At 47.8% G+C, this 18369-nt stretch overlaps 1 protein-coding gene across 4 annotated transcripts in view; it reads right to left on the bottom strand.

The window, feature by feature from the left end:
* Positions 1–18369, bottom strand: part of LOC126867998 (uncharacterized) — a 258493-nt gene that overhangs the window by 26463 nt on the left and 213661 nt on the right. For all 4 annotated transcript variants that reach the window (XR_007690507.1, XM_050623115.1, XM_050623114.1 and 1 more), the window contains exon 7: positions 4467–4655. Coding sequence is in view for 3 of the 4 variants with exons in the window: in XM_050623115.1 (XP_050479072.1) it covers positions 4467–4655 (189 nt within the window). In the remaining variant the exon portion in view is untranslated. The remainder of the gene's footprint in view (positions 1–4466; positions 4656–18369) is intronic.

Genomic DNA, 18369 nt, shown 5'->3' with positions numbered 1-18369 from the left:
CCAAAGTGCGCATCGATTACACGGCGATACGTTTTCAAAGAGGGACACGAGACAGACAGAATGCCTGATCAACGCACGGGTGCAACATAGTGGCTGTTGCGAGTGTAGGAATAATGGCGAGTCTGACTATGACGCGGCCAACGAATTCTGATGAAACGCGATGCATTTGCTTTGTGGATCGATCAGCCGTATATAAAGAAAAAAAAAAAAATAAAAAAAAATAGAAAAAGAAAAAACCGATTAACCAAGAGGAAGCGCGCGGCACGAATTTATTGGTTCGTCGAGCGATTTATACGTTTGAAACGGTGGTGAAGCGTACGGTGTCATAAACGACGATAAATATACGAAATAACACTGCGTAGATTAAACTGCATTCGTTAAAAATACGTGCACTTTATTCCCTATAATCCGAACTACGTTTATTCCCGTGGAAAGGTAAAAACACAGACGATCCATCCCCAGGAACGATTGAACCGCAAACCCTGCCCCGCTTTAATTTCGCGGCGAATAGGAGCAGGGTGGAGCATAATTTTTCGGTAATCTCCATAATCGAAACCAGGCGGCAAATTAGAGAGGAGCGGCGCAAAGGTATCGGCGGATTCTTTCCTCTTAATAAGAATTCGTCGGCCTTCGACTCGACGATTTAATAAGAATCCGGCGTCGATACGCTTCGAACGGCTAATCCCGTCTACGTGGAGCAGAGAGAATGGAAGGAGGACGCGCAACCGATCCATTTTCGTCGGGACACTCGGAAACCCACCGAGGAGAACGAGAAGCTACGTACCGTGAATTTCCAGGCGTTTCAGCGGGGCCCGTTCGATTAGCATTCGCTGGGAAATGAGCAATAGATCGAACCGTGCCGCGAGAGAAGGGAATACGCCGTTGCTTGTAGAGACGGAGAAAGTACGCAAGCGCGTACCAAACCGTACACACGCGCGTAATCCACAGCGTGACTATTAGTCGTAAGTCAATAATAAAGCCCTTGTCCTGCACCGACCATAATGGCTTCAGTGAATTATTCTGTCCAGGATGCATTGTCCTAGCAGATCGTCCGCGGGGATAGAATTGTCGGCGGCCAGCGGCAATATATGCAGTGTACACAAGCGTAAGATCTCGAACGGGAACGCGTCTAGCCCCGGCGTATTCACCTACGGAGCCCCGTAATTGAGATGGATGTTCAATTAATTTGGCCAGGTTTCATTTGCACACCGAACGGATCCGTGAGCATGCTCAGGGTCTAGCACACTTCGCGTCCTTTTCCTAGACGTTGTCGAGACACCTGAGATCGACAGCATTTCGCTTCAGCCTCTGTTGACGGATAAGTATCCTGACCAAGCTTGTACGAGGTTTATTTCGCGCCTCGAAGATTATTCCGTCATCGGACGAGTGTGAGCTCGAGGATCGTCGAGAACGTGTATGGAAGCGGCTTTGTGTCACGGAAACCTGCGATCTGTTCGTTAATCGAATCGCGTCGTTGTTCCGTGTCGGTTATCCATGGTGGTAAAAAGTGAACCGTACGAAAGAAGAAGGATGGAATTTAAAATTTCAGCACCTACCCTCTATCCTCTAAGCAATTCCAAATGCAATTTTCTCGGAAAAATTACGCGGTGCAGAATGTTTGCATCGTGAATGTAACCGAATTCGGAAGTTTCGAGTATCGTACTTGGCAAATTGCCGGCTCCGTAAGCGGCACCACTCAACTGTGTTCGGGTAACAACGCCTCAAACCAAGCCACGCAGCAGCACGGGCATCGAACAAATTGGAACTTCAAAGACATTTCCCTTCGTAGCATCGTGCTTTCTTTGGCGTCTTTTTCCTCGGTGCCAGTTCCGCGGAAATAAACTTACAGCGAGCGTGAAACTACTCCTGCGGTGGCAACCTGTACGTGTCTATTCTTCTTAGGTAATGGCCGCAACTCGCGAGAATGAATGGCTCTGACAGCGAAGGATATTACGAATTTATCGACGATTCCACGCTTAGTCCAAGTAATGCGGTTTTCTTTCGCGTTTCCTTGTAGCGATATCAGCCTGCCAAGAACTTTCCTCTCCCCTTTTTCCACGTTTCTTTCGCTTCGCGCAGACGGAAGTTCAACAACGTTCACTCTTTTAGAAAACTTTGAACCCGGGCTGACATTTACAGAACGCTACAGAGTATATGTCAAATTCGTGTCAAGCGACGATTCTTTTCCAGGCAAAATTACTTTTAAGATAAATACTGTACGAATTCGCAATGCATTAAAGAGCAGAGCAGATCCGTGCAGAGCAGATTTCACGCGTTCCGGGTCCGTATGAAACGGCGCAGAGGTGCCATTAAACGACCAATGGCTTCTATCGACGATGTTAATTTACGACTGACCCATAATCAAGCTAGCGCGGTCTGTTTGCGCGTCATATTGGGACACATTTCCACACAGCGGTCGGGCATTCGCGGTTCACGTATTTGCGGACGCAGACAGCAAAGGTATCCGCTGGTCGAAGATTATCGGTCGACGGGAATTGCGGACGAGGCTGGATTACATTTCCCGTGTGTGTAATTCCAGCCGGCGAAATCCTCGTTTTTGAAGGCGGTCGCGTTGTCGACCAATTACAACACGCTAACGAGGTGCTTGTCAATCAACCAGGATACCAATCGAATTCGTTCGAACAGACCGAAGAAAAAAATCCACCTTTGCTGATTACGCCATACGAATACGAATACACTGGATTATACGTTTGAAATTGTTTAAAATCGTTTGAAATCTCGTTCTATCGGAAGACGTAAAGAGAATTATCTTAAACTACCATCGTCGACCAATCGCAACAGGCAATCGAAAAAGATGGAAGGGACGAGAGAGATACTAGTTAAAGATGAACCACTTTGGAGTCCGAATCGGTCGGTCCTGAAATATTCACACGGCCCCGTGCTCGTCGGCTGGTTGTCGAAAAGGACGAACCGTCCCCTAGGACGAGGGCACGCATTCTCTCTACAAGTTTTCTCTCCGTGACTCTCCCCCTTCGGCCACAATTCGACTTCGAGGTTTGGCCTCTGTCCGAAAGAACGCGCTCGTTCGGAGGAACACCACCACGACGCACACGATGGACAACCGAAAGAATCAAAAGGAAAACAGGAAAGGGACGGAAAAAGAAGATAAAAAAGGGAAAGGCATAAAAGAGGGAACGAAGAGCCATTGTAACTTTGGATGACAATCGTCGCGACGTGGACATTTGATCGAATCAATCGATTGCTTTGCATGGTTCTTCTAAACAGTGGCGGATAGGGGTGTGAGTGGCGTCAAAGAGCCAGAGGAACGCGCTACAGGCGGGGAACGAAGGGCAGGCTAGTCCCTGGAGAGGACTGGCAGCAGCCACGGAGTGAGACAGAGAGGGTGCCGCGGAAGAGAAACCGAGAGAGATTCTCGGATGGCGAGGGGAGTCGCCGGGAAAACCGAGTAGCTCCGGGTTCATTTGAATCCGACGCTCGATAATGTCCCTGGAGAGCATCGAAATATCTCGGTGCACGTATATACACGTCCGGGCTACCCGGCATGCATGCATCCCGCGATATTATAACGCCCGCCGCGCTCCCCGATGACGTTCGCCGTGGCGATGTCGTTCATCAATGCCACGGCAATAAAATTCGTCGCGGTAAGCGTGCGAGGGATAGGAAAAAGGATCGATCTACCTCGTCGTCTTCGGCACTGCTCGACGGGAGACGCTGATCGATCTGATGCTGTTTTTCCATTTATCTGGAACCAGGATTGTCGAGAAATGGGGAAAACGTTGCGGAGGAAACGATGATTTACCAGTGCTCCGTGATTGGTAGGATTTTGTATGCGCTCAGGGATATCGTTTCACGAAAGAGGAAGACGAGAGGAGTGGGGATAAGGAAGAAAGCTCGCGGGTGAAAGGCAGCTTGAAACGCGCAAATTCGAAAATAATCACGACTATCGGAGTTAGATCGGATCTCCTCGCGCTTCCCGAAGAACGAGAAGTCACGAGCAAGAAGCAACGCCCGCCCGAGGGTTCGAGGGACGAAGAGAGATCGGCGAGGTTGAATTTTCCTGCCGGGAGGTGGAGTTTCGAGGTCGGGAAATTAGTTTAGTTATGCGCCCGGCAGGAACGTCTCCTGCGTCTCTAGGATGAGTGCGACTCGACGACGTACCACGTAGACGTTTCAACGTTCAGATTTCTCCGCGTCTCGCGCGCTTGCTCTCGCCCTTAATTTCCTCCAGAATTCCTCTCTTTCCATATTTATCTTCGCAGCGTCGCTCGAAAGAGTCCGGTGCCAGTCCCCAACACGCGTGGAAAAACGATTCTTCCCGCTCGCGATAGAGGAAAGACCCCGTGCCATGGAATTCTACATTTTCTAAAGGAGTTCGAGAGGCAATCGAGGGGAACAGCACGATAAAAATCGCTGTTTCTGAATTATTGGGGACTCGCAAAGGGAATGGAAGAAAGGGGTAGTCGAATGGAAATCATCGAGTGTACCTGAGAGTCCTCCTCGGTAAATATCGCATCGAAGGCAAACATTTTCGGTGCTGCCACGGTCGGCCTTCGATCGTCCGCCGAAGAGGATTGTCCAGCCGTTGGGTCGACCAGCGTCACCTGTTTCTTCCTCTTGTCCGCGTTGAAAAAGCTACCGCCTTCTCCGGGTGACACTTTTAGCATAACTTTCACCTGCAAGCAAAAAAATCGAGCCGTTGCTTAAAACGATGTTCGCGATAAAAGAGAAGTTGTCGAATCTATTAATAGCGTTTATAGGATCGTTGATCCGTCGTAAACGTAGTAAAGAGTAGTTGGACAAAAATAGATCGTCCCTCTGTAGGAAAACGTCCAGCGGATCCGCTGAAATAGGTTAATGTTACGTAACGAATGAAATCTTCTTCCGGGCGAACAATAGCCTCATCAGAATTATCTGATGGACAGCTTCGGCCCGGAAAATAGACGTCGGGTCTAGAATTACGACGACCCACATTAACCGACCTGGTTCAATGAACCACCATGCTGCTTCTCTTGGCGTTTAAAGCAGTCTGGGAGAAACTAATACAACACCGGGTTGATGAACTTTGATAAGACCAGACGCGTAACGCTTCGTGCCACCGTTCGTAGGCTCGCTTCCGATATCGTCGATCTGATTCGAAGGTTTAAATGATCGACGTTGATTCGACGTCGGTTAGAGACGGTATCGATTTCAGACTTACGAGTGGCAAATTACATAGCTGTCTCGAGAGACTAATCTCACTTTGAACCACTCTATTCGAGTTTCGTGCTACGCCGCAATACTTGTTGGATAATTGTTACGTAACGCGACGGAAGTGTCCAGAAAGTGATACACTGCGTGCCGCATGAGAAAGAAACGTCCATCTTCGATCGAGTGTATCGTGACGAGACACTGAAAATGAAACAACAGCGGCGGGAAGTGGATGCATGGACGCGCTCATTAAAACTGCGTTCGTAGCTCGAAGATCGATGTTACATCGGTGATACAGCGGACAGGCGATGCTGCATCCGTTTGGTCGGCCGTTCAGGAAATTGCGTTTCGAGATTTCGTTCCGATTGCGGCGCACGTTCTATCTTTTGCATACGGAACGGCCTCGGTTCAGGACACCGAACTACATGGGAAATAGGCGCGCGTTTTCTTTCTCTGCTCGCCGTTCGTTTCTCAACTCCTCTGGATACCTTTTCCTTTTCCACGAACGCCGGACGTCTCAGTACGTAGTAGTTTACCGTGAGAAGACCGAGTGCTAGCGATCGAACGACCGGAAATAAAATAGTTCCTTTCCAGTCTTATTGAGAAAACTCTGCATATCGATTACCTCCTCCTCCTCCTATTCTTCTGGGTTCTTCCTTTTTTTCCTTTTCATCTCCCGTTTTGCATGTTACTCGCGCGATTCACTTTGTCTTCCTGTCTCCTTGCCTCCCTCTTCCATTCTCTTCTTCCCTTTGACCCACGTGCACATATATCTCGTAACGAGGCTGATTTTGGTGCTGGATATCTGTTCCGCACGAACGACTCCAGGAATCGTGTTCTCGAGCCGCCAACGCGGATACATTTCTGTTCTCCTTCCATCCTGTTTGTCCGTCGTGTGCAAGAATGGCCCACGTGAACGGTAGATTTCTCTTGCCGGACCTTTTTCGTATCCGTCGATAAAACACCAAGAGAATTCCAGCTAAATCGGCGCTCGCTCCAACGATCGGGAAAACTTTAAAGGGACCGAAGTTAGCCGCCACCGATTCGCCGCGTCCTCTCTACACGGGACACACGAAATTTACACGAATTAATTGGTCCCGTGGACCATCGGTTCCGAAAACAACTTTTGACCTCTCCGTAGCCACCACGAAAACTACTCGAATAACATTTTCCGAATAAAAAGTCGGAATGTAAATGTAAATGCACCGGACCAAGAGCAATGCTGTCCGTTGCTAACACGACATCTCAAATTGCAGCCACGATTCTTTGTTGGATAATCAAAGACAACGCGACGCTACACTCGCATAAATACTAATAAATAGTGTCTTCGTCCGACGTCCTCGTACGTCTTCACAATTTACTCCATTGTAGTCTTCAATCTTACCCTAATGATCCCTGCTGGGCCGTGCCTAGGCACGCTGCCAACTTGTCCGTTTCTATTCACCGATTCTCTAAATTTCACGGCTCCCTGCCACTATCGCTATAACTCTTGCCTTTATCTCGCATCCACTGCCTTCCAAGGCCGGTGCAACAACCTTCGCCCCTTTGTTCGAGTTTTCTGCTCGGTCGCCACGGATTACCCGCGTAAATCGTATGCTGATTAAAGTTGACGCCGCGGTTCGCGATTCTCGGTGTTCCACGCTGTTTCTTTGCAACGTACACGTGGGTGCAATAAAGAAGATATCATCGTGATTGTCTCTATCGGCGAGGTCGGAGGGTGGCCGGTTCCGTCCGGTGGTCGGAGGCGTTGATTCGATGCAGTTTCTCGCTTTTAACCGAGGCCCGCGACGCTGCCGCCGGAAACGGGCCCGAGCCGGAAGGTCGCCGTTAATTTCTCAACGTCCAAACGGGAATGAGTCGCGGCCAGCCTCATACACCGGCTACGCTGTCGTTTTCCGGACGGACGTTAAAGTATAGGAATGTTTTATGGCAGCAGCGAGCATTATCCGCCAATTTACGATCTTGCTCTTGTCGCGCAATCGTGACATTTCCTCTGAACTTCGGTGCAAATTTGCGTTTTGCTGTCTCGCGAGTCTCTCGTGTCTGGCGACATCATTTCACAGCGTTCGATCGTTTGTCACGTCAAAAGAAATCACTCGAGTGTCGCGATCGGGTCTCTTGAAACGCATCGATAGCGTATTCTTCTTTGGTCAAGGATCATCGAACACACAGCTTCGATGACGAACAGACAGACCATGAGAGATTCTCCAGTTCTCCGTGAAACGTGCATTGTAGGTTGATTCGGAAAAGAACGAGTCACGAAAATGCTCGAGGTCGCCTGTGTAGTTGACGCGTAAAAGACTCGAAACAATTCTTAGGTACACGCGGATGAAACAGACAGGCAACAGCAAGGGAGAGACAAATAAACCATCCAACGTTCCAGCCGATCGACTCGACGCAAATAACCGGAATTAATCGAACTGCGCTTTGGCTTTTAATCGCGACAAGAGCCGGCATCGCCCCGTTATAAGAGAGGCGAAACGCAGCCCTAGGGGGATTCGAACTTCGAAGGCGAATGTCATCAAAGCGATTGCGAGACGCAGCTTCTCTCTCTCTCTCTCTCTCTCTCTCTCTCTATCTCTGTCCCTCTGTCTCTGTATGTCTGCCTATCTCTCTCTGTCTCTATCTCTATCTCTCTCTCTTTCCATCTCTCTCTCTCTCTCTGTATCTCTCCTTCTTGCTACACGGAGATTACACGACGATCGCGCAAGATAATCTAAATAATCATCGTCTGCAGGGAAAACGCGATTCCTTGATGGCGGGCAACCCCTTCGTTAAAACGGTAGTAACGTCATCGACGAACGTGGCCCGAGGCGAGCCGCTCGTCGATCGATTTCGGCTATTAATGCCTCTCTGTCTCGTATAACGACTTTATCCGACACGCTTGATAAGGAACTTCCTCGATATGCTTGCTTTCCCCGAACCAACGAAAGAGGTTAATCCACAGAAAAGTTTCTACACTGCCACCGTACGAGCGAATTTTACTTTACGTGCTCTTCGGTTTTTTAATCCAACAGATAAAATCCAGTGTCGAGATACTCGGAACACCGGCTGTGTGTTTTCTTTTTGAAATTTATTCGCGTCGAATCCAACGCGAGTTGTTCGAAAATACATTCAGATATTATTATTTCGCAGCATATCCCGGAGCTTCGTCCAGGGATGGATTGTGAAAAACATGATTAACGGGACGCCGTTCTGGAGCGTGGCATTGTTTAAAGAGGAGCCACGTCAACGTACCCAGCGCGGACGTAATCGATTTCCGACGTGTTAACGATTTCCTGCCTGTAATCAAATTCCCGGCACCAGCTTTTTTCCATCACACGAGACCTGCGATAATGCAGCGGTGCATTTATGCCACTTCGATCGTAGTTTGGATTTTTCATCGGCCCGTGCGGATTAATTATTCGAAAAACTATACGACACGGCGCGCTGTTGAAACGGCGCGCTTTCGAAATATCAAACAAAAATCAGGTCGATAGGTCAGCGACGTAAATTCATTTTTTCAACCTATGCAAAGATAATGATTTCTTATTGTAAATTTTATCCTATCTCCTTGTTTGACCGATTTAAATCAACCTCGATCAAATAGAAGATGTTGGATGAGTCTAGCTACGCTTTTAAGTATACGTTTAATCAGGAACCAAGAGATGCCGACGTCCTTTAGTCAGGTAAACACTTATAAATTCGCTGGAATGACGAGAAACAGGAAGATAGTTGCGGCAACTTCTTACGCTCGAGCGCGCAGTTATAGTTTGATAATAATTAGTCTAAATATCCAGGTAGCGGGATGTCGGGAGCTGCAAGTTTCTGATTTACCAGTCGCGAAACTTCGCCACATCCAACTCGGCTCGACTTATGGTCGAACGTCGAGCCCGTTATTACGCGTTCTCGAACGCAAAGATAAAGCGTTTGATAACGAGAACTAGCCGGTTAGAGACCTTTGATTCGACAACTCGAAATTTAGACGACCGTGTATGAAACCTTGGAAGCCATCTCTGCCTTAAGGGACCGGTTATCTGTTCCAGCTAGACGCATAGAGGTATCTAAATACTCGGCCTGGAGGCGAACATCTGTGAGTGAAAGTCGAGGAGAGCGGAGGAATTCGTAACGCGGAGAGCTTCGGGCTATTCGAATGAAATTTGCGTCGCAAAATGGGTCAGGGGTGGGCCGACGCCCTTCGTCAGGGGCGCGGCCGCCGACAAATGTGATTTTCCTGAGACGAGGACGCAATCCACCGACCCAGCGAACCTTCCTCTTTCTCGTCGAGCAGCAGGACTCGCTGAAACGACGTAATTCCGAGACACAGAATGCTACCAGCCGGATTTTCATTCCCGAGGGTTAGCTACTACTCCAACGTGTAATAAAGAAGCATACATGATAAATTGACTATCACAGTTACAGGCGAGCAAAAACGTCCCCTTTCATGCTGCAGCAACCCTTCGTTTACACCTCGTGCGGTTCTTTATCCACCTTTTCTTCGCTTTCCTCTTCGGCATTCTCGCTGCTTACTGAAATTCTCAAATAACCTGCCGATTAAAAATCTCTCGTGGTTCATGCGCTAACGAAGCATCAGCTGCAAGTTTCCTTATTGGTCGGTGCGTCACTCATCTCGCGGTTGTCGTGGAATTTCACGATTTACCGGGGGATTATGATGTCGCGCCAACGAACCTGGTAACGCAATACCTCCGCGATTGTCTCGCTGGCGCAGCTAGTAGCCAGAAGGTTTGAGGGGGTTCCGAAGGGGTGACCAGCGGCTCGGTTAGGGTTGTCAGTCAAGCAGCGATAGGTACGGCAGAAGCGTGCCACACGCTACTTTAGCGTGACACAGCTTCTACACAATGGTGTAGCGTAGTAATGGCTGTATAATGGCGGGTGTACATGTTATAATATCGCGGTGTCTAGCGACGTGAAAAGGAACAGCTTGAAACGCGCGGTTTACTTAGCTGCACTCGCTTACCGGCCCCTACCTGTTCCACCCTTCTGCGCTGCTCTGTGACGCTCCGTCCAGTGGGAAGGGAAACTCTTTGAAACCGAGTGAAGGAAAGTTTCGAACGAATTTCCCCTTTGATTTAATTGCCGAGGCATCGAGAGGAGGAGATTTCGAGGACGTTGGCGGAATGAAAAGTCGAGCCGTGGAATTTAAGCAGAGAAATCGAGCAGAGGGATTGATCCGATTCCGTAGGTTGTTATCACAGCGAAGAAGGTGTTTGGTTGTAATTAATCCGCCACCTACGGCTGCTTACGCGTCCGGAAAAAGGTTATTCGGCGATAATCCCGAGTTTGGGCGCGAGATAAATGTCTGCTCCAGTGGTTCGAACGTTAAGCCGCCGGATTATGCCAATCCAAATACGAGCAAAGCAGCTTGACTAGGGTCATGAATTATGCGTGTCATCAATTCCCTTTCTATCATTCTCTCCCTGCTTCTTCAAGCCGCCAGTCGAATCGGAAAAACTCGAAACTCTGACTGATTTATGTGGATTAATCCGGCGAGAAATTGTCAGAAATTATGTCCCAAAGGTCTGAAATCTGTAAACAGATTTTACAAGCGGAAAGGAAAGTTCCGTGTGGTGACCGGACGATTTTTCACCGAGATGTCGATGGCGAAGATCGAAACGGGACGTGATAAGAGAGCGAGTTGCTCCGTCAAGCAGAAAAGGAGAAGAAGATCGATGATTCGATAAAGTTGCATCTGCGTCGAAATTCGATAAGATATTACCGGTTCGATCCTCGTGAGCTTTCTGCAACCTTCGTGATATTGACAATCGAATCGCATCGATACGTTCGCTCTTCTCCGAGCCATTACCAAGCTAAATAACAGTACCGAAACTTCTGCCTCAACTTATTCGAAGAAACATCGATTCTCTGTTCGCAACTTTTCTACCTCGAAAAGTCGAGAAAGTAAATAGGATTTACAGACAGGAGATCCTTTCTAAAGCCACAGGGGTGTACACGGAAAACAAACGGGATCGAAAAGGTAGACGACGAACCGGGAACAATCGTGGCCGATATTACTCGGAACGTTAGCAGATATTGCTCTTCGATCGTGCGTAGTTCCTTTATTATTTTCGTTTCCGCGGCAATCTTTCCGAGGAATCGACGGCCCCGCAACGGGAAAAATAGCCTTTACGTCCGACAGGAAGCGAAGCGAGGCACGCCACGAGCTAAGAAAAAGGAAGAAATTGCTTTCCAAAGGTAAACTAATTTCGGGCCACTTCGTTCCACCGAGAAGTCACCCCCCGTCGAATCTTTTCTTCTCTCCCTCTATCTCTCTCTCTCTCCCTCCGATCCTAGTCGCTTATTTCCTCCGTTATCGTTGTCATTTTTACTCCTCATCCCTAACCCCGCTGACCCAATTTTTCATTACGAGACCGGGACCGTCGGCCGCGGCCGGGATAATCGTCTAGCCCGACGAAGCAACCGGCAGAGAGGCTGGCCTCTTCCAATCCCGAATGCAAATGAAAGTGGAGCCAAGGATCCTTTGAAGGACCCTTTCATCCTTTGAGCATAATGGCGCGCACCAGGAGGTCCATTAAGACTCCTGTCGGTCGTTCCACGGTGAAATTTTTCGTCGTGCCTCGGAAAATAATCAAAACGGGACTCGGCGTTGCCCTGACCCTGACTCTTTTCTATCTTTATTCCCTCGTCGCTTGTGATCGTCGTCAACGACCAGTCAGACGAGAAACGCATCTCCCGATAAACGTAACCGCGAGCCAAGGTTTAATGTCGCAAGACGACGTCGCAAAGACGTAGGCACATTGTCGTCGAGATCAAGGCTCGTCGTTTCCCGAAATCTTTTGTAAGTTCTATCTTCTCGTCTCAATGGATACAACCATCGAGTGTATTCCTTTATTCGCCAATGATAAGTTGTTAATCCGATACGATAGAAATTACCGGAGAACGCGTGATTGATCGTCGCGAGGCAATTCTTCATCGCGTTTGAAAACGCAACTGGCCAGCTATCGTAATCCCTGGTAATTTCGACGAGTCGAGTCGAGCAAAGTAGTCGGGCAGACGATCCGACGTTTGGCTACAGCTTCAAACAGTCGTGAGCCAAGACGTACGCCGTATACCCGGGAATGTAAATTTCTCGCGTCTGCCTGAAGCCACAGGGCAATAAATCTCGATGGCGAAGACGCGACGATTGCCGTCTACGAGCGAGGATTAAGTCTCGAATCATACACGAGGATTAAAGATCGTTGATATCCCTGACGATCTACGTCTCGTTCCTCCCAACCATGTTTTTCCCTCCTTATCGACTCGGATTAATCGTCGTTGCTATCCTCTTTCTAACGCTCGAAGAAAACGCATTAGCGACTATAACTGTTCGGAGTTTTGAGTGGCCGTTAATTTATGGCACGGACAGACCCATTCCCTTCTTTAGGAGATTCCGAATTACGTGTCCTCCTCGAGCTGTAAAACTAATGACTCCGAGGTCAGGTAAAAAGCCCCGGGAAAAGCCCAGCCAGAAAGGCACGATGGACAGACGAAACCCAACGGCTGGCAAGGAGAATCAACAACGTAGGAGGACAGTTCATCATCAGACATCGTAAAATACTTCACTCCCGACAAGATCTTACCACCGTCGTGTTGATGACATCAAAGTCATTCGAGGTACGCGATATCGACCGATCGGTTTGACCCGATCTGTTGCTCTTTGGTGGAGAATTCGCAACGATAACTTTTACGAGACCCATGAAACACGGATTTTAGTGGACCGTTAATCCCATATGGGATGGGGTGGACAATAGTAAGCGCAGAATAATTTCAAAACAACGTTTTCTCCCGGAATACGTTCCCGTTTCGCCGAAAACTATCGGCAAACCTGGACATTAATATCGCGCAGTTTCCTTCGTTACGGCAGCTCGTCACGAAGCCCGTTCCTCGATATGAAAACCGAAAATTACGAGCGAAGGGAAAGTTGGAGCTTTATCTCGGATTTTAGCACATCGATCGTCAGATTGGCCTTAGCGGAGGGACAGAGTGAGAACGTGAAAGAGAGAAAGGGGAAGTCAGCCAGGAAAGCGGTCCGTATTGCAGAAATACGTGCAATTACCAGCGACGACAACAATTACGCGCCGGTTTTTATGGTTGACCGTCACGCCACCGAGATATTATTATCAGCGGTTGTTTTATCTCTCCTCCTCCTTTTTCCATTTTCTTTTCCTCCGTCCGAGAAACGACACGGGAATCGCGACCTTGTAAAAAATCACTCACCTCGGGGCGAGCCGAGTCGCGTCGCGTTAAATCTTGCATCGTTAATGACCGAGTCGCAGCGCTGCGCCGATCGCGAAAATAGGCCTTGTCGACGGTTCTGGTCTTTGATTATTCACTTCTCTCGCTGAAACGTCGCGAAAAATATGCCCGCGCACGCTGGTTAGAACGATAATTACACGGTCGCGTTAACGGCCACGCGTCACGCGAATTTGGCCCCGCTCGATACAACCTTTTTTTTTTATCCCAAGCCTTGCACACGACCCTTTGATCCTGAACTTGACGCCGCGATACGTGTTCCTATAAATCTAATAAATTAGCATACTTAAAGCAGAGTAAACACAACGCGAAGATGGAAAAGATAGCACGATCGTATTGGGAATTCTCGTGGTTCGTTTCTGCCATTTGGGGCAATTGATTTTCGCGACATTCGCGGCCATGTATTTCACGTACGGACATGGAAAACGAAAAAGACATTCTCCGATAGGGAAGATGAAATTCGACGGTGCTTCTGACGGCCAGTGTGTCACAGGTGAAAGGAAAGTAGATAAAGAGTGGACGAGATATATTGCGAGAAAAAAAGCGTCCGCTGGCGCGAAATCATTCTCTGGCAGCATGGACGGATGGCCTCCGCCCGGGGTCGATGCAGCGAGAAAAAGAATTACTTTAGCCCTCGAACCCGCGATGCGCTTAGCATATTCATGCGCTGGCTATCTAGAGTTTTCCGGTGTCTGACCACCACCACCACCACCACCACCGGTGGAGCACCCTCTACATATTCATAAACGAACACCGTGATGCACGGCGCACGCGTACTTTCTAAGAAAAGAGGAAAAAGAAGATACTGTTGCGGGTCGATGAGTCCCGATTCTTCAAATTAATACACGTACTCACTCAATTGAATCGCCGATAACTCTTCGCTGCCGCTCTCGATAACATTTTTTACGATATTATTTTTCCTTTTATTCTTTGAAGAGTGTTACCCCGCTTTGAACGTACGAATTTTGTGTCTTTTATTGTCTTTTTTTGTCTATTGTATTTTATATGTCCAATAGAAAGAAAACCAGGTTGAAGTATCTAATTAACATAGATATTTCTATTTCTAAATGAAGCATCGAATCAATTAGCACTGTATAATAGATTCTTCAAAGAAAATTTCATTTACAAAGTTACGACAAGCGTCACGGAACATATGTAGCCGATATCGAGAGTTCACGCAAAGCGTCGAATCGTTTGGCGCTTCTCAAATGAACACTTCGACCTGGATCGAGGATTGACGAGGCAAGTGATGCATTCCCGTGAGTGGTCAGACGCAAACACTCGGAGGCCGCGCCGGCTCAATTATGTCTCCTATTACACGCTCGATTCGCTACTCCAAAGACATTCTTCTCTCTCTGGTTTCGCTCGTTGTTCCCCCGAGCTGTTTGTATTCGTGCCACATTACACAGAAACGGTAGTTTAGCGTTTCCAGTCGTATCTGATGTCTCGTATGATGTATATTGCCGGAGATGCAAATACAGGCGAACGCATAAAGCGAGAAGGTGAAAGTGAGAAGAAGAGGAACGATTAAGAGAGATGTACCAGACGCGCGTACGAGAAAAAGGAGCCGCCTACAAAGTAGAAGCAAAGGAAAGAACAGGAAGAAACGATAGTCGGATCGAAGTGGAAGCGGCGCGTGTATGGTCAGACGGTGCTCGCTATCGCGCATGTAATATTCACGTAGCAATAGGCGAACTTGTCAAATATATCATTCCGCTCGATGTATCCGAACGGTAGACCGTTCTCTTCGACTTTATTCAATTTCCCGTGTTCCGTCGCTGGATCCGCATAAACAAGCGTTCACGCGCAACATGCCAAAGGAAAGGAGACGAAGCGGACCCCGTTGGTTTTCCCTGTGTATTGAATTATCGAGCCGGTGCCTAGGGATGAGCGAGTTGTACGGCGCCAGCTACGTTCTTTACACGCCAGTGCACCTGGAGTCTTCAACAGGTACGAGGGATCCGCGTTTGCGTCGCCGTTTCTCTAGCGAAATGCGTTCTCGCGCGTAAACAATCACTCGATCGTGTGAAAGGGAAACGCGACATGTCCGTACAATCAAATACAAAGATTGGAAAAAATATTTACCAGATTTTCCCAGAGAAAGATTTGAAAAGCTTTTGCCTACTATTCAGAATTAATGCCTTACAACTCCTTACGTTAACTGTGTTATTTCTCGCTTCTCTTATTCTAGCTACTTCTCCATGACAGTTCAATCCTGATAAGAAAGGAAAAAAAATGCTATATCGTTAAAGTCACGCCATTACCGTGTGTTCTTATACTGTTCTAATTCATAATTCATAAATTCATGACATTTTTGTCTTGAAGCGTCTTCAAGAATATGAGATCCCGGGGGAGTGTCTTCAGATATTGTGACGATCTTCGATAATGGCGTGGTTTACCTTGTTTGCCGATCTAAACAGCCACACCTCCACCCTTGGTTTTCATCCTTGCCTAGGATACCATCTTCCACGTTGTCTTAGAGAATATTTGGCAACTATTCTGTTCAAAATTTCAAACGCAATATTGTACAAAATTTTCTGTCAAAATATTGCTATCCCCGTAATACATATTTTTATTTCTTTATTACTTCTTATGATATTTCGTCTATCGATCACGAGTCTTCAAATTTAATTGGTCGGCGGTAAAAACGAAACGGACGATCGATCCGTTCCAACGGTCATACTCGACTGACCGACGAAAATCGAAAGCGTTCTCCGAAACAGTTAACGATACATGTATCCCTCGTAAAGAGTTCAACCGAGCTTCCACTCAGTTAAAAAACGTGCACTCGAAATACGTTGATGCATAATTCCGGTGGAAAACGGTGATTAACGAACTAGAGGAAAAAAGAAAGTATTTTTATAAATCCGAAACGATCGAGCGCAGGTTCGTCGGGCTGTGAAAGCTCGATATGTCTGGCGAAATATCGTTTTATAATTTTATAAAAAAGGGTTAATCCCTCGTGGATCCGAGCCCGGAGATCGAGGACCAATCGTGTCGCCGGTGGCCATTTAGATTTCCAACTGCTTCAGCTGGATTATGCAAAGCGTGGCGGCATCGGCCGCATGTCGAAAAAATTGATTCGTTTGTTCACCAGCGAGTAAAAATGTTCCCGACGTATTCGTATGCCGGTTGCGAGCGCAACAGCTTTATTTACCCGAAATCATTCTGCGCCTCTGCTACGCAACCTGCCACGCATTTTGATTTCGTCCTGCATTCTCTATTCTTTTTACCCAGCCCCGCTAATGGTTTAATTACGATGCAATTACGTTCACGTTTCACTCGCTTAATGCGTTACACGTGGCTTTCAAACCGCACCACGGCCAGTTAATCCGTTCCATGGTGTAACCGAGAACGTTTCGAACGAGTTAATTCGCCCGCGTTATTTCTTCCTAGAGCTGCAACGAATCGAGCAGCAGTCAACCAGGTAGGCAGACGCGAAGGAATAATCGCACGGATAATTCAGCCACCGAAATATCTCTTATCGCTATATAACTCGGTTAAACGTACAATTGGACCTTGCTCGGGATAAACGTGAAAATCGTCGAGCAAGTGGAACACGAACGAATTTTTCTCGTTCGCGCTAGGTTTTTTCCATCCCCGACCAGAGTATTTTCCTTTTTCTCTTTTTCTTCGCTTTTCTTCTGGTTCCTTATTTTTCCCCTCCGCAAACTGCTCGGTTTTACAGACAGTCTCGCCCGTAGCAAGCTTCCCTATGAATGGCCACTCACATGCTACGTCGCAGCGAGCGATGTCGTTAATTAATAAAACCGCGAAAGCCACGCGATAATTGGTCAGAAAATGACATGCTACGAAAGCCGTGCTCGCGAAGTAACGAATTAAGGTCGAGCGGTTGCAATCGCGAGTCGCGTGCATTCGCAGATTCGCGAATGGTTCGTCGTAATGGCTCGTCGCGGCATTAAATTCGCGGAATTCGCGACCGAACGCGAATCGTTCGTTTCCAACACCCGGAAAACCGCGTCGCCTCCTATTCATCTTGGCTTCGCGCTCCTCGAATAGCGACAACGCGAACGTTTCGCGCTACAATTATTCCAACGATGTATTTCAGCTCGAATGACGTGTCATTAACGGCAGGTTTCGATCGAACGGACGCGGACGTCGACTTTTCATTCGCCGGAAAAGGTCCGTTATCGACGCCATCGAAACAACATCAACGTGTTCCCGAACGATATTTACGAGAGTGTTTCTGTAAAATTTATACGCGGTGCTACCGAGTAGTTAGTTTCTCGGGTCGTAAACTACAGAGAGCAGCGGTGGCGTGCGTGTGCATCGCCGTTTCACCAGGGACTTCTTAAAACCATGTTCCGTAGGCTGAAACGACGGCCTTCTACCAATCCTTTCTCCCTCGCGTGGAAAACGTCGAGTCAACTTTTCAAGGACGTTGAACATTCGCGCACAGAGATACTCCTCTCTCGAAGGGGCGTCCTAGGATGAATGTTTTTGGGAGGAACAGATCTCCCGGGGTACGCCCGACCCGTGAAACACGGCTACGTACGACCTGCGACGATTAATATTAATCCACCAACCAGAGGAGGGAAACAGCAACATTAATATCAATGTACGCGTGTGTCTACGAGCAGAAGTAGAAAATCGCGCGAGTTTGTCTCGCGAACGAATCGTCTGATATACGTTAAAACGGTAATTTTCGGTTTGCCGTACTTACAAGTAACGTCGACGTGTTTAAACCGCTTTCGACGGAGTAAGGCGTGGAAAGAGAACCCAGAGGAACTTTCTTTATATCGAAATATACTCGTGAGAGAGGTTGATAGATTTTTATGCTCGAGTTGCATCAGCGTCGCGACGAGTATCTTTTCTTTGGCCGAGTGTCTCGATATCTCGCACAGTGGGAATTCGCGAGTATAGACTGAGGAAAGACGTTAAAGTATCGCGGTGTCTGGTGCACTTCACAAATTGATCATGCGCGGGTAA

This window comes from Bombus huntii, chromosome 7 (assembly GCF_024542735.1).
Source record: "Bombus huntii isolate Logan2020A chromosome 7, iyBomHunt1.1, whole genome shotgun sequence".
Taxonomy (NCBI): domain Eukaryota; kingdom Metazoa; phylum Arthropoda; class Insecta; order Hymenoptera; family Apidae; genus Bombus; species Bombus huntii.
This window is presented reverse-complemented; position numbering and strand designations above follow the sequence as displayed.